This window comes from Triturus cristatus, chromosome 3_1 (genome assembly GCF_964204655.1).
Source record: "Triturus cristatus chromosome 3_1, aTriCri1.1, whole genome shotgun sequence".
NCBI classification, from domain to species: Eukaryota; Metazoa; Chordata; class Amphibia; order Caudata; family Salamandridae; genus Triturus; species Triturus cristatus.
The window spans coordinates 641,617,546-641,633,263 of record NC_140583.1 but is presented as its reverse complement, the minus strand read 5'-3'; the positions used below and the strand labels follow the sequence as shown (position 1 = coordinate 641,633,263).

General features: G+C 46.2%; 1 protein-coding gene across 1 annotated transcript in view; it reads right to left on the bottom strand.

Annotated features, from left to right (window-relative positions):
• Nucleotides 1-3,186: 3,186 nt before the first annotated feature.
• The window catches only part of MEGF11 (multiple EGF like domains 11), a 1,813,102-nt gene continuing 1,800,570 nt past the window's right edge, over nucleotides 3,187-15,718 (bottom strand). Inside the window, exon 23 of the mRNA XM_085644629.1 lies at nucleotides 3,187-6,282. Within this exon, the coding sequence (XP_085500755.1) occupies nucleotides 6,001-6,282 (282 nt within the window). The 3' untranslated portion in view covers nucleotides 3,187-6,000. The remainder of the gene's footprint in view (nucleotides 6,283-15,718) is intronic.

Below are 15,718 nucleotides of genomic sequence, written 5' to 3'. Positions count from 1 at the left end.
TTATTACCCTTTTCCTGCTAATTCAAGCCTGCATGAATGCACAAAATGCTAAATTATATGTTAATGTTTAACTGTCTCGCAAAAAATATTGAAAAATGTCTTGCCCAGGAGCCCAGACATCCTTAAGATGACACTGACTAGAGAGGTTAGGCAAAACAGATAAGGAGAGGTTTAGGTAGAGAAATTGAATAGAAAAATGTCAAGTAGAGCGAAAGTTCATTTCCGGGGGGCCTTAGGCAATTGTCCACATTGCTTATGCCTTAAACTGCCTCTGCAATGCAGGAGGGCAATGCACAGGCAACTTTCTGAGCTGCACGAAAAGGAGAGAGCAAAATATGCCATATCTACCAATATATGGAGTATGTCTGCTCTCTCATAGTGCTGGTGCACTTCAGGCAGCCTGGCACCAATGCAGGCACCCTTGCACCATGGTGCGAAGGTCCCTGTGTTGTGGGCAGAGTTTTTTGTACAGGAACGGATACATTCCTGCACAACAACAATCCTTAGAGGCATTTTCCTCTTTCTATGTGTGCTGCACAGTGCCACTCACATAAAGAGAAAGTAACGAGGAGGAATGGAGATATTTCCCTCGTCACACTAGCCTTGGGTAGATGCACTATTTTGGTGCAAACCCAGGTTTACTGACTTTAATAAAAACCCATGAATTTAGGCTTTGAGTGGTTTAGTAAATTCAGAAATACATTTTGCATTGGGCCTGCATAAAAAACATGTGACGCAACTCCAACGCAAAACGTTTGTAAATCTGGGCCTGTATGTTTATGTATGCTAGTATCACTATTTCTTACTACAGAATGTTACTTGGGTCATGGAGAATGGGTGTGGGGTAATGATTTACCAAGACTGGCCCTAGGAGGCAGCAGATTTCTGCCTATGTGAGGCATGCTTTACTAGGTACAGCTAAGATCACACTGAAGATTCTAATAAGATACAGTAGCCATCAGGGAGTAAGGATCAGTTCCAACTCAAAAGGTGCAATGCCCCCAGACAGAAGGCGACTGTAATTTAGGTGTCCTTAGTCCTCAACCACGAAGGTGACTCTAGAACCTGGATATTTAGGGGTTGTAAGATTACATTGATTTACTAAGTCATAAAAATTATATCATGCAAAAAATTAACTAAACTGTCTCAAAATACTTGCTCTAGGCAGTGAGTACAGCTTAGTGACAGGCAAGGGAGTGGTTGTGGCTGGAGGGGTTATATCTGGGAATGGTTGGGGAAGGTGTTGAAGTCACCCAACACTTTGGTGCTTAGGGAACTGGAAGTAGTTCAAGGATTTCCTGAAAGTAGGCAGGGTAGGGCGTTGCTCATATGAGGTTGGCAGAGTGCTACACAGCTCAGTGGCTGACATGATAAAAATGATTTACATTTTTAAGCAAACTGTCTAGAACGGCAAGAGACAGAGAGAACGGAGAGAGACTAAGAGAAAGGAGGGTATCTGACCTGAGGGGTCATCTTGGCACTTAGAAAAAAAAGCTTACTGTGCACGTAGAAGGAAGCTGCTTCCTCAAGGCACTTACAATTTAGGGAAACAAATATGTGGTGGTGTGAGTATTTTGGTTCTGGACCCTTTCAGTCTTTTTTGAGTCTGCTTTTGTGCATCTGTTTTTCAGGGACTTTTAAGTATTCCTCTTTCTTAACGAGTCTTCTGGGCTTTGAGCTCTTAGCTTGATTTGTGTGGCATCCCAGGTCCAGGGTCACTTTAAGTTGTCTGTGGGGGAAGGCGGTGGCCATAAGGTATGCTGTTTCGTGTTAAAATGGATGTGTGAGAGGGGATCCTTGGAAACTCCACGTGACAAGTACAATATCTGACATGAAAAGACCCAATCTGGCATATTGCGTATGAATGTTGGAAAATGGTTTGATGCAGTTTAAGGTTTGACACATAGCACCAGTAGTCAAATCAGGTATTTACATCAATGCAGGTTGGAGAAGGGAGGGAGAACTTAGCTTTATTCCTCCCCCTAAGGAGAATGTGGGTGATAGTGTCAAAGAAAGCAGGCGCTAGGCAAAAAGAATTAGCCCCATCAAGCATATTATACATTAGGATGCTTATTGCATTCTCCATAAATATTTTTCAAAGTGGGTGCAAAGGACTTACAAAGTTAGGAAGGGTATGGAATGGGCAAGTGAATGTGCTAAGTGTATCGGCCAGGTAGTGGAAGACATTCTTGATAGAGAATATATTCTAGTTGTAGATTGCTCAAGTGGGGTCAGATTTCCATCAGAATCTTTCCGGATACCTAACTACCATAGAAGGAGGTAGAAGTGTTTGCCGCTTTGTGTAGGGCGAGTGTAGGAGTTTACATGTATGATGGAAAGGAGGAAGGACAGTGGAGGAAAGTGTGGTCAGGGGAGGATAGTTTGGTTGCCAGTATCTAATGGAGGTGGCTGCAACAGAACACATCTGTTTTAGGCAGACACAAAATATGAGTAGAAAAGAAGATAAAGAAGTGGCGAGGCAAGTGAACTACAATGAAGTACATCAGGCTGCATAGAGGTACAGTGGTACCTAAGAAATGAGAAGAGTGATGGGTGTTGAGGAGCGTCATCATGAAGAAAAATCCCCCTTGTATCAGCATTACAAAAATTTGTAGAAAGTCATAACCAGGGCAGTATGTCTTTTTAACAACTGTGGCAAGAGTAAAAATCTGAGTTGTGGTAGAAGTAATAAAAACATTATTAACTCTTTTTCTTCTTTGCCCTCATTGACTTATAAGAAAATATATCTGACCAGAATGCTCCAGTTTCGACCAGATAAAACAAGAACCATAACACAGTCTCTACAATATCTGGACTAACCTGCACAGGCTTTAACCAGAACTGTGGGAGAACATAATGTCACATAAGTATAAATGACCATTCATACAAGTGGAGAAAATATGGAATGGAGAGACTACAAAAAGCAACAGACAAAAACACTGAATAGTCATACAGCTAACTTAGAAGTTGCAATGTGAAAATCCGCCTAATTCAATTGTCAAGAGTCATACGGAGGCTGTCATCACTCCCTCTCCGCAGCATACAACAGAGAACTAGAAGATGCAACCCTTCGAAGAGAGAGGACATTTTGGGTAAAAAGCACGTGTAAAAGGATAGGAAGAGTTCTACTCTCTTATTGAGCCAAGAAAAGTACAACTTAAACATGATTCCATCAATTTGGCAGCGTACAGAACCTACCCAAAAAATGCTGAATAAAGGGGCATCACCTGACAGGTGTATTGTTCAAGAAAATTCTGAAAGGGAATTCAAGGGAGGAACTTTAAAAGTGTCATGAGGGAGACAACACCGTCAGCAGACCAGAGAGGTATCGCTCAAAAAGCTGCCATAGCACTACACACATCCGTATGGTGTTTTTCCTTTTGAACATACACTCAGTTGCAGATGGATATGAGGTGTGAAGTGAGATCATTCATTCCAAAATAGATTCATATATCTAATAATATTTAGCTTCTATGTATTTGAGAAACCAAGGCTTCCTACCTATGACAACAAGTGCTGCTTGATTCCTTTTAGAACACCCCTTTGTATATGGAAGCCTATAATTCTGGTAGCTTGGTCAGATATGTGAATGGACTATTATCTAATCTTTAAACAATGGGCGTTTGTTGCCGCCATCGGATTGACAAGTCATATTATTTCTTTGACACCTTTTGCCATTATAGAACTATAGAACTGTTTCTGTTCAAACAGTTTTATCAGTTTTTGTCATTAAATCTTCTATGTAAAATTGTGGTGATATCAAAACAGCATTCAGGGCCAACCCGGTCTGGGTAATGTGATTGCTGTTTTCTTTGAGGTACGAGTGCAGTGAAAAAATAAACGTTTTTGTGGTTCTCGATTTCGACTATTTTTCTTCTTTTTTATTTGTTTTTTTATTTTTATTGAATAAAAGTAATTTCATTTATTGCTACATTGAAGTGACTATGCCAAATTATAATCAATTCAGAATCAAAAAATGGTTTGTTATTTCAATAAGAAAATGAAACTTTAACTTAGGAAGCCATTAATAATAAAAAGATGAGGTGGTAATGCAAATGTTCTTTGCATTTAGTTGGTGGCGAGTTAGGATACTGCATTGTGTGTAATGGAAGAGTTGTCGGATGCAGTTGTGTGCACTGCCAGCGTGTGTTTGAGTAACAGATTAAATCTCCGATATACATCCAGTCGCAAAGGTAGTTTAATGGAAATAGATGGTTTGAATTCAAGTGATTCTCTAACATACAGAACAGGAGCTTGTTTTGTACATCACAGGACTGACTGGTTCATCAGAGGTCAGGTTGGTAATCTCTGGTTTTCTAACCAAAAGGAACCCTTGATGCATTGTCTTCCAACAGCATAGCAAAATGCTGTTGTGGGCTCAGTGACAGATCACTCTCTCCCCCTGTCTAAAGATATTTCACGTGGGCTACCTTCCACTCTCTGTCCAAGTAAATAAATACACCTCCTAGGAAGTTTGCCCCAGCAAATAAAAGAAGGAACCGATCCCTAAGACTAACAATAAGACATTGAAAACAGCTCTCGTTGCTTAGAACTAATGGTCAGACATACTAAGAATTGATTCACAAAAAGGGGCCGCAAATTGCACACCGTCTTTTAGCGAATTAGTTCTTATTTTGGCGAACTGACCTAAATACTAATAAGTCGGTTTGCAAAATTACCACTTGGCGTTGATGGCGTGTCGACCTAATTCATCAATATTCACGAGGTAGGTCGCAAATTACGACTCACTCTAATTGGTTGTCATCACAGGGATGGTGGCTCCTGGGGTCAGCAGACCAGAATGTTTGTGATTGCATTTTAATAAAGAACATTATTTTTTTGCAGCCCGTTTTCCTTAAAGAAAACGGATCTGCATTTCACAAAAAAATGACTTTTTATAAAAAATGTTTAAGAGTTGACAGTGGTCCTCTCAACCACTGCCCACTCTCAAACCCTTTTTTCTTTCTCAAAGGTGCCACTGGAGCTGCCCCTTCTTCTTTGTGACTTGGTTACCATCTGCTTTGAGGAGTCAGCAACCTCTCAATGGTATTCACCCAAAATGTTATTCCTTAACAATTGATATATAGCATTCTGAATCGTAATGTCTAAGTGGGGCCCTAACCACTCCCTTTTCAAATTGCAAGGTTTGAAAAGCATTCCTAAACCCATGCTGTGTTTCGTAATCTGTTAGCGAATCACAGGGTTTGCGTCCACTAAATGCCTTCGTAAATCTGGCCCTAAGTGTTCTAGTGTTAAAATATCCCATCGGCTCTCTTCCATTCCATCACACCTCACTCCCGCATCAACCCCACATCAGTGTGTGAGAGAAGGGCACCAAGGTGTTCTAGGGAAATTTCCATCCCATTTATTTTCTCAGCATTTGCTGGGTAAGAATACTATACGCCACTGCACATCCTTTCAGTACTGCAATGACCTGTGATCTGCTGCCACCTGTACACCATCTTCAGGGGGGGGAGTGTTTTGAGGGTTGAGCTCAGCCTTTAGTGGGAGAAGGGCTAAGGTGTAAGAAAATGCAATGATCTGACAAAGTTGGCACAGTTTCCTCTGATCTCACCGCCTGTATTGCACGTGGCTTTCTATCACTTATTTTTTTTAATTATTATTACTGTGATCATACTATATGCAAGTTCAGAAGACTTCCAACGTTTCGATTTGGGAAGGTCGATGTCCTAGAGTAATATGTCTCTACATGCAGCTGTTCGTAAGAAGAGTCCGTTGCTGTTCAATAGCTAGCACCTCTGCAGTCTCTTCAACAAAATGAGAGCTGGAGCCGAGCAGAGCTTTTGAGGTACCATTTTTAAATAATGTACTGTTCCGTTTATTGCCCTGTTTGCAGGGTTGTCATGTTTATTGACTTTGTTGCTCTGTGTTCATGTGTCTCTATATATAATTATGCTTCTGTACAGAGATGTATAAAAAAAAGTCTTGATGACGTCATGCAGTAGACAGCGTAGAGGTCAACCAATCACAGCGAGCCTTTTAGTCTGGGTTGGTGTCAGCGCCATGGACTGCGGCGCAGAAGGACGGCCTTCTTCTGGATGGCAATGTTCCCGCCAGCGGGCCGAGGCAGAGCGCGAGCGCGCCGCCGTTAGCACTGCTTGTCGTGAGGCTTGTCCCAAGAAGATCCGTGGGTGGGGCTGTGCCGCACTGGGAGCAGGTCGTAGTGGCTGGGAATGTGGCTGTTCCTAGGCAGGTCGTACGGGTTCTGCGTGTAGATGGGAATGTGGCTGCGGGCGTCGTGTAACATGCTGACCGTAGGCTCTGAGGAGAGAAGCAAATGAGATAGAGAAAAAAAATGTCAATAGAAGTGAGGTACATCTGCCCAACGGCTTCAAAGCTGACAGACCTTACTTACAGAGCTGAACCCTTTACTATCTCAGTGACGATTTCACAGTTGAATTGCTCACTCTTTATCATGGCGTCACACACACTCATTCCATAATCTCCATTCAACTGCTTTGGGCAACACGGAGTTTCAAAGAGGGAAAATACATGAAACTTCTTTTTTAGCTACACAAGAGACATTGTCCTCTTTAAGGGTTTGGAGGATGTCTTCAGAGGCAATCATGCTTTCACTGACATGTTCTACAAAATCATTCGATTTTCTCACGAAAAAAATAACAGTTTACTTAAATAAAAGCAGAGCACCTTAATATCGCTCAGGGTGCTTGGCCTATCTGTTGGACAGGAAGAAAGGAAAGTATTGACTATTGGTGTGGATTTTGATTATTGCTCTGCGCCCACATACCCTACTATAGGCCTCATTTACGAGGTTTTGGCCCAGGACAGCACCGCAAGGAATCGTGCTGCGCTGCCCTGCGCCAAAAGAAAAGGGCAGGAATGCGCCGTATCTATCAGATATGGCGCATTCCTGTCCTTTTACCCTGCGCTGGCGCACAATGGGCTGCCATGCGCCAGCGCAGACACCCTTGTGCAAGGGTGCCTGCGTTGCAGGGATGATTGCTTTATTGTTCATGAAGGTACACCTTACTGCACCAAAACTATAAGTGATGGCGTTTGGCGTGGACAAATAAGGAGAAATAAAGGTATTTCTCGTCGCTGCGCCTCCCCTGGGAAGGCGTAGGAATATGACGCATTCCCAGGTTACGAAACCGTGTCAATCTGGGAATGCGTCAGATTTCATGAGTGTTGCGTGGGAACACCAACAGCAACACCCTTGGAATGCCCCTTTCACACAGAGTACTGGGTGAAAGGGGATCATATTTACAAGGCCATGAGAAGCCACGCAGAGAGGCCCTGTAAATATGGGCCAGCACACTGTGCCACTGGAGCGTCCAAAAAAGTGACGCTCTGGTGGCCCAAGGGGCCTCGTAAATGAGGCCTAAAGTGTTCATGCATTAAAGGTGTCACACCACCTTCCACTACAGTATCTGGGCCACAAGGTCATGGGCTTGTTTGTATCCTGATGTAGTAGATAATTGTGTCTTTTTGGACCCGCCCCAGGCTTCAGTCCACGGTGACTGCTGAATCTGCCTCTTCACCTCACTTTAATATATCACTACTTTGGTTTCACTACTTCATTGTAAGGAAATCATTACTCAAAACAACAGACACACCACTAATTGTACTGTCACCCTCTTTTCCACCCATAACACATTTTAAAAACGTTCTAATATTTTTAAATAAAAGGGTTACTTTTCTTTAAGACACGTTCTACAGAAACTGGATATGCTATAGTAGTAATGCTGTTGTATAGCCCGTTTACCAAACAATTCACCGTGGTTATGTTATTTGTTATTTATGTATTTGTCTTGAGTTTTATATAGCGCTGGCTAGACCCATAGGTATCAGAGCGCTTGACATAAGGAACAGCGAGTTGCAAGTTACACATTTTACATAGGTTACACAATGAGTATCAGAGATTACTGGCTAACATGTTACATTTGTTAAAAGCAATCAAAACTTAGTAATCAGAGAAAAAGGGCAGAGTTACAGAAAATTCGTCATGGAAGGGGTAAGGAAGGGAGAAACAGGGAGACGGGGAGAAACTGTACCCAATGTCCGGCTGGGTAGGTGACGGCCGAGGTGATGAACCAGGGCCGATCTCAATAGCTGAACCAAGCAGCTCCACCGGGTGTCGGACATAATGCTCGAACTCCGCTGTCAGGACAGTCAACAGGTGTGCTCAGAGAGTGTTAGAGTAGCGCAGGGCGGTTGGGGGAGGGGTGAGAAACCATGGAACAGGAACACAAGGAACAGCGACAAGAATTTCTAGCGAATAGCATAAAAGGACACCAGATGAAACCACAATAGTACAGTAGTATGCATTGATAGTGTGTAGTGGAACAAGGAGAGGGAAAGGAAAATAGGGGAGAGGAATGCTGATAGAGTCAAGTTAGGTAGGAGGGGGAAAGTCCATCAGGGGAAACTAAGCAGTCAGTGTGAAAGACCGATAAGCCAAGAAGATCCATGAATAACAATTTCCGAAGTCCGGCTGGGTAGGTGACGGCCCAGGGGTCCAGACTCCTCTGTAGCTGCTTAGGACAGCTCCACCAGGCAGCAGCTATGTGTAATCGGTCTCCGCGGGTAGTACAAATCGATTTGGTTTGTGGCCATGGGGCATGGTCAGAGTTCCACGGATGAAATCTCTGGCTAGACCCAGAAGTATCAGAGCACCTTGCCAGAGGATTGTAGAAATCCCTATCCCCTCCTGGACGATTGCACACTTTCCCTTTGATTCAGCAGCTGATAAGCATCGAGCCGAGGGGGCCTTATGTTTCGCCGCCATCTTGGGGTCAGGCAGGCTCGTGGAATCCCATGGGGGCCCACTATTCACCGACATACCGTGTGGGCTTAAAACTGCGATGTTTCGATACTAATCCCAGGGGGGGCTCACTCCACCTCCCCAAGCCCCCGTGCGCTCTCCCACCTGTTAGATTTGAGGAGTGGTGCAATAGTCTTTGTCACAGCCTTAAGGACGCAGGGCCGACTGTGGATCATGTTCAGGGCTGGGATGCAGCCAAAGTCAGTTTCCTCCTGGGCCAACGCAGGTAAGGGCAAAAGCCACACGGTGGGATGGACTCGTGGGGCTACACTCCCTCGTCTCTAGGGAGCATCCGCCCGGTTGGGACGTTCAGCGAGCGGAAGGTCCAGCGCCATTTTCACTCCACAACGTCTCCGCGCAGCTACTCATGGTCACGTTCAAAATAGCAGGCGCCCACCGTGGGTGAAGGGGGGTGGGGCTCTGGGTCTCTCTTGATTATGCAGCCCCCACTCGGTTACACAATTAGAGCAAGTCTGCTCTGGTCCAGGTGCGATTTTGAGGCGCGATCGTCTGGCGAATTTTTGCCGATTACATGGCAATGGCGCATTTTAGTGGAACGTCGCCCACATCAACAGACGCTCCCAGTACTCCGATGTCGGGAGTGAGTTTCTCCTGCTCGTTTTTTCCAGCGATAAAGCACCGCACTAGATTGTTGAGCGCAGGGCTTCCACGGAGCTTCAGCTCCGAGCAGCCATGATGAAATTAGCCACAGAGCAAGCTCTTGTTGTTATTTTATTGAAATTTCTTAAGCTCAACAAATGCCCAGAGGCTGCCCTTGCTCTAGATGGGATGGGGTAACAGAAGAGGGGGCAGAGGGAACAGAGGCAGACATCAGGAACTGGAATTTGATTGAAAAAAGAGAAAAGTTGTAAGTTTTTTTCAGAAAGAAGCATGATCAGGTATTGATTTTAGGGAACATAGGAGCAAATACCAAAGCTTGGCAGTCAGATAAGAGAGAGTGCCACTCAGGCCAGTTAGCTTGATGGAGGATACTACTTGAAGTTTGTTTGAGGAGTAACGAAGGCTGTGGACGGCGTGGTAGAGCTGATATTTTTTCCTGAAATAATGTGGACATGAGCTTTAGGAAGCTCTGTGAACCACAGGGGGAGAGGATGTGGCTTAACAGTTAGAGTGGCCGACTTTGAAGTTAGGGAACCAGGTTTGAGCCTGGTGGGAGGCTCAAACATCCTGGGATTCTAGGAAAAACACTTATGGGCAGATGTACAAGAAGGTGCCACAGCATGGCACAGCAAGCCTTTGGCTGCGCCACGCGCCGGCACTTTCAGAGCACAGGAAGGCGACATATTTACAATGATATGTCGCATTCCTGTGCTCTCCTGCGCTGGCGCACACACAGCTGCAATGCGCCGGCGCACTATGCACTATGGTGCAAGGATGCCTGCATTATGGGGAGATTGTTTCTGTGCAGGAAGGGACACCTTACTGCACAGAAACAATCACTACAGGCATTTTCGCATTGAAAGAGGAAAAACCGAGAAGAAATTAAAACATTTCTCCTCTTTGTGCCTCGCTACGCCACCCCTAGGGTAGCGTAGCATACTGACGTATTTCCAGGTTTACAAATCCTCGTAAATCTGGAAATGTGTCTGGTTCCATGGGTGTTGCGTGGGAACACCAACAGCAACACCCATGGAATGCCCCTTTCACGCAAAATGCTGCGTGTAAAGGGGCCGTATTTACAAGGACAGGAAAAGCCACGCAGGGTGGCTTTTTCTGTCCTTGTAAATATGGGGCAGAGAAATGCGCTGCCAGTGCGTCACAAAGAGTGACGTACTGGCAGAGCTAGGGGCTTGTAAATCTGCCTCTTAGTTTCCCCGTTCCTAAAAGAAATGAAGGTGTCCATCTGTAATGCAACTGGTGGTCATGTTAAGTGCTCTGATACCTTCGGGTCAAGTTTGCGCTATATCAAACTGCACACAAAAAAACAGGCATAGTGCTTTAAATTTAGAGCGAGATATGGTAGACAACTAGTGCAGATTCTGAAGATGAGGTGGGATAGATGTAGAGGAAGGCAATTTGAGGGAGAGATGAGCAGCAGCATTTTGAAAGACCTGGAGATGCTGTGTGACATTGTTGGGAAGACTGATAGCGTTGGTGTGATAAAGTTAATAGGTTACCCAGCAGTGAACAATGACTTTCCAGGTCAGAATAAGAGGAAGGGGAACAATCTTCCATAGCATCCTGAGAAAGGGCAAATCATGACCTGGGAACTTGCTTAATCATAAGGTCAACAGCAATATGTTGATCAAAGATAATACCAACAAATTTAACTGAAGGGGTTGGTACCAGAGGATCTCCTAGCTTAGAAAGCCACCAGGAGGGGGTGCGGGCAATGGAAGGGTGACAAAGCTATACAACCTCAGTTTTATCTCCATTCAACTTGAGGCAGTTATTCTGCACTCAGCGGGTGATGCTGAAGATACACATATATGCACTGAAGTTTGATGCTGCCCGGTCAGGAAGTTTGGTGATAGAGAATGATCTGGATGTTGTCTGCATAGGATATGAGATCCATACCATATGACTGAATCAGGGGCAGCAGGAGGGTCATTTAGACAGAGAACCTGAAAGGGATGCTAACTTGGTCCTTGTAGAGAAGAATGAAAAAAGCCATTTAAGGCCTCATCTACAAGAAAATGACGCAGCGCCGTAAGCCATTTTGCTGTGCCAACCGGTATCATTTTAAAAGCAAAGGGATGCGTTGTATTGACAACAATACAACACATCCGTGTGCTTTCCACTGCACTGGCGCACAACTGGCTGCCATGCGCCATTGCAGGGACCCTTGTGTCATGTTGCAAGGGAACCTGTGTTGCGGGGATGATTGTTTTTGTGCAAGAAGTGACACCTTCCTGTACAAAAAACACGTATTGATGTTATTTTCCTCTTTCCGTGCGTGCTGCAGAAATTAGGAAAAATAGAAATAGGAAATAACAAGGAGAAATAACAATATTTCTCCTCATTGTGTCACTCCTATGCCGTAGGATTCTGACACATTCCCAGTTTTACAAAATGTTGTAAATCTGGGAATGTGTCAGGATCCATGGATGTTGCGTGGGAACACCCACAGCAACTCCCTTGGAACACCCCTTTCACGCAGAGTAATGTGTGAAAGGTGCCCATATTTACAAGGCCATGAAAAGTCACGCAGGGTGACTTTACCTGGCCTTGTAAATATGGGCAAGCCCGTAGCACCGCCGGTGCATACAAAAAGTGATGCAAAGACGGCACAATGGGCTTTTAAATGTTGCCTTGGGAGTGCAGGTGGAAGGTAAGATGTTTACTGGCAAACATCTCAAGGACATTGACCCTGGAAGGTATGAGAAAGTGAGATAAAATATGTTGGTATTTTCAGGTCTGTTTTAGAATTTATCAATGTGATATTGGTGTATTAGGGAACTGTTGTGTGGTGATGTGACTCAGTTTACTGTGAGAGAAGTGGCAGTTATCATCTATGCTTTGGAGGTGCCTGGCACGGCTCTCTTTATCTCCCAATAAATCATCCGGTTTACCTGCTCATCTGCTGTGTCTGTGCCCCATCATTTCATGTTGCCATGCTGGTCTAGTGTTTATAAGTTATTTGTTGGGGTATAATTTTCGATCAGTTAAACTAGCTTTGCACTGCAAGTACAGGTATGTTGAGAGGTGTGTTGAAGAGTGGATAGGATATTGACCACATTGTGTGTGATGGTGAACTTCCACATTAGTGAAAACCCAATAGACAACGTCAGGTTGTGAGGCACCTTTAAAATAATGCTTTAAAGTGTAGTGGCTAGAAATCAATAGACTTCATGGTTTATCACCCGATGTGAAAGAAAGCTTGTGAATCATTCCTATTCTTTGGCATGTTCTCTGTAGTTGTATTTGTGTGCATCCAGAGGTACATTCATATCCCAATCAGAAATGTGTACAGTAGAAATGCATGCGTGACTCAAAGAAAAGAGCTATTTCTGCTACAAGGCAAATAGTTGGCACTAGAATAATTGTGCTTCAGGAGAGAAAGTTTTATTCATAAATCATCTGCAACAAATTTAAACACCCATTGGAAAGAGCGTGCCAGGAAATAATGTCTGCCGCCGATCTTGTGAACTTTATAGTCACCACATCTTTGAAATGTGTGCCAGATAAATCTGGCAATAGAATTCCCAGTGCCAAGTCAATGAGAGATCTAACACAGAATATGATGTCAAAAGAAAAATATTATACTCCATTTAGCCTGCATTTTCCTGGTATTCGTGGAGAACATACATGGGGGCCGATTCCGATCCTGGAGTAACCGGGTACGAACCGTCGGTCGGAGCGTTTTCTCCGTCCGACTCGTACCCGGTAAAAACACCATACAAACATGCAAGTACGATTCGTACGGAAACACCATTTCCGTACGAATCGTACAAAACTCCGACCGACACAAAAACACATACAAATGTGATCCGGGACGGCGCGTACGCGACATGCGGACGGAGTAAGGCAGCTTTTTACGTACCAGCAAGTACGAATCGTACCGACAGCACTCCGGATGGCTATATTTTTACGGCACACAAAAAGTGCCGGAAAAGCTAAGTACGCCGCGAAGCGTGAGGAAGAGGGGGCTCGGTACGCGCCGAACACTCCCCAGGCCCCCCGTATGTCCGCGTCGTACCCCCAGCCCCCCCGTGGGTCCGCGCCGTACCCGCACCCCACCCGTGTATGTCCGGTGCGAACCCCCACCCCACCCCCGTATTTACGATACGAACCCCCACCCCCGTATGTAGGGTGCGGACCCCCAGCCCCGTACGTACGGTGCGGACCCCCAGCCCCGTACGTACGGTGCGGACCCCCACCCCCGTATGTACGGTGCGAACCCCCACCCCCGTATGTACGGTGCGGACCCCCACCCCCGTATGTACGGTGCGGACCCCCACCCCACCCCCGTATGTAAGGTGCGAACCCCCACCCCCGTATGTACAGTGCAGACCCCCAGTGCTACACGCTGGAGGTCCGCACCGTACATACGGGGGTGGGGTGGGGGTCCGCACCGTACATACGGGGGTGGGGTGGGGGTCCGCACCATACATACAGGGGTGGGGGTCCGCACCGTACATACGGGGGTGGGGGTTCGCACCGTACATACGGGGGTGGGGGTTCGCACCGTACATACGGGGTTGGGGGTCCGCACCAGACATACACGGGTGGGGTGCGGGTACGTCGCGGACATACGGGGGAGCTGGGGGTACGGCGCAGACATACGGGGGGCTGGGGGTACGGCACGGACATACGGGGGGCCTGGGGGTACGGCGTGGACATGGGGGGGGGGTGTTCGGCGCGTATGCGGGCACATGTTTGGACGTCTCCATGGTTGCTATGGAGGTTCGCTCCGTACCGTGTTTTTACCATACGGTTGTGGATTCGGACGGACGGACGGGACGGATCGTACTTGCGCGTTCAGACGTCGGTTTACCGAGTCGTACGTAGAACCGTCCGGGGACGTGTCGGACACTTTTTCCGACCCGAGGACGTGTCGGGGTATATTCCCAATGCGATTCGTATGGAGTTTTTTACATACGAATCGTACTTGCCAGTTTGTACGGGACTTGTACGATTCGTACGTAAAAAAAAACGGATACGATTCGTACGGGGAATATTTCTCCAGGATCGGAATCGGCCTCATGGTCTCCAATTAATCATATTCACTTTGGTTTTCCTTGAAGCTGCCATTGGATAATTTACTACTGTCTCTGCCACCACTTCTGAGGGTATCCATGAAAAAATATCTTCTGTTCTGCTGTCGCACCAGACAACCCTCCACCTACTCAGTGGCGGCGGGGGGATACAAAATAAAATGAAGTTCTCTTATCTGTTCATGTCGCACGCTTCTCATCGTCCTCTGCTCTTTCTCACTCCCGGAAGCAGGAAGCACCCAGGCTCCCCTAAGCCAATCATGACACTGCTATCACCCTGACAGCAGCATCGTGATTGGTCTGAGCTCACTGGATCGGCTCTCTGACAGGGACTGCGAGCTTGTGCATGATCTTCACCCAGGCTGCGCATTACAGCCCTGTGGAGAACATGCTAAGTGCGCATGACTGTTTGGCCGGCCCAAGACAGCCGGGCAAACTGTTATGCGCACTTTTTTTGATAAGCACATTTTTATTGATTTTTAAAACATAGGAACAATTCAGCCAGTATACGGAAATCACAAGTATGAGTTCATTCGCACAATCACTGCGCCCTCCAACCACATTCCCCAAAAAAGTACATAGACGGAATTTGGGACCAGGTTAAGCAGGACCCTCTACGTTCCCCAACCACTTCCCCCACACTCTGCGGTATTTCTTAACGCACCCCTTAGCTTTATAAAGGGCTTTCTCTTGGGTCGCACACCAGGCCACCAATCTTCGCCACCTCTCCAGGGTGGGTGGGTCAGGGCTTATCCAGGCCGCCGCAATGTCCCGCTTGGCCACCATCACAGCTGTGTTAAAAAACAACTTACCATTCCTGGACTCATCCTGCCCATCAGTGATACCCAGCAAAGAGTGACGTGGGTCATGAGGAACCTCCCATCCCAATACCTCCGTTAGCTCCACTTCAATGGATCTCCAGAACTGGCCTAAGCGGGGGCACAGCCAAACCATATGGAAGAAGTCTGCTGGGGCGTGGTTACATCGTGCACATGACACATCTGGGCGCAAACCCGCTCTGAACAGGCGCAGGGCAGTGAGGTACGCAGCATGTAAGTAGTAGAGTTGAACCAGCTTCAGTTTGGCAGAGACTGTGACTATTCTGGGGGCCATGAGAGCATCACGCCAGTCCGCCTCGTCAAGGAGGCCCACCCATTCCACCCACTGATCACTCAACTTGTCTAAGGATGTGGGAGTGTTGTTGATGAGGGTGCGGTAAATGCGGGAACCCCCA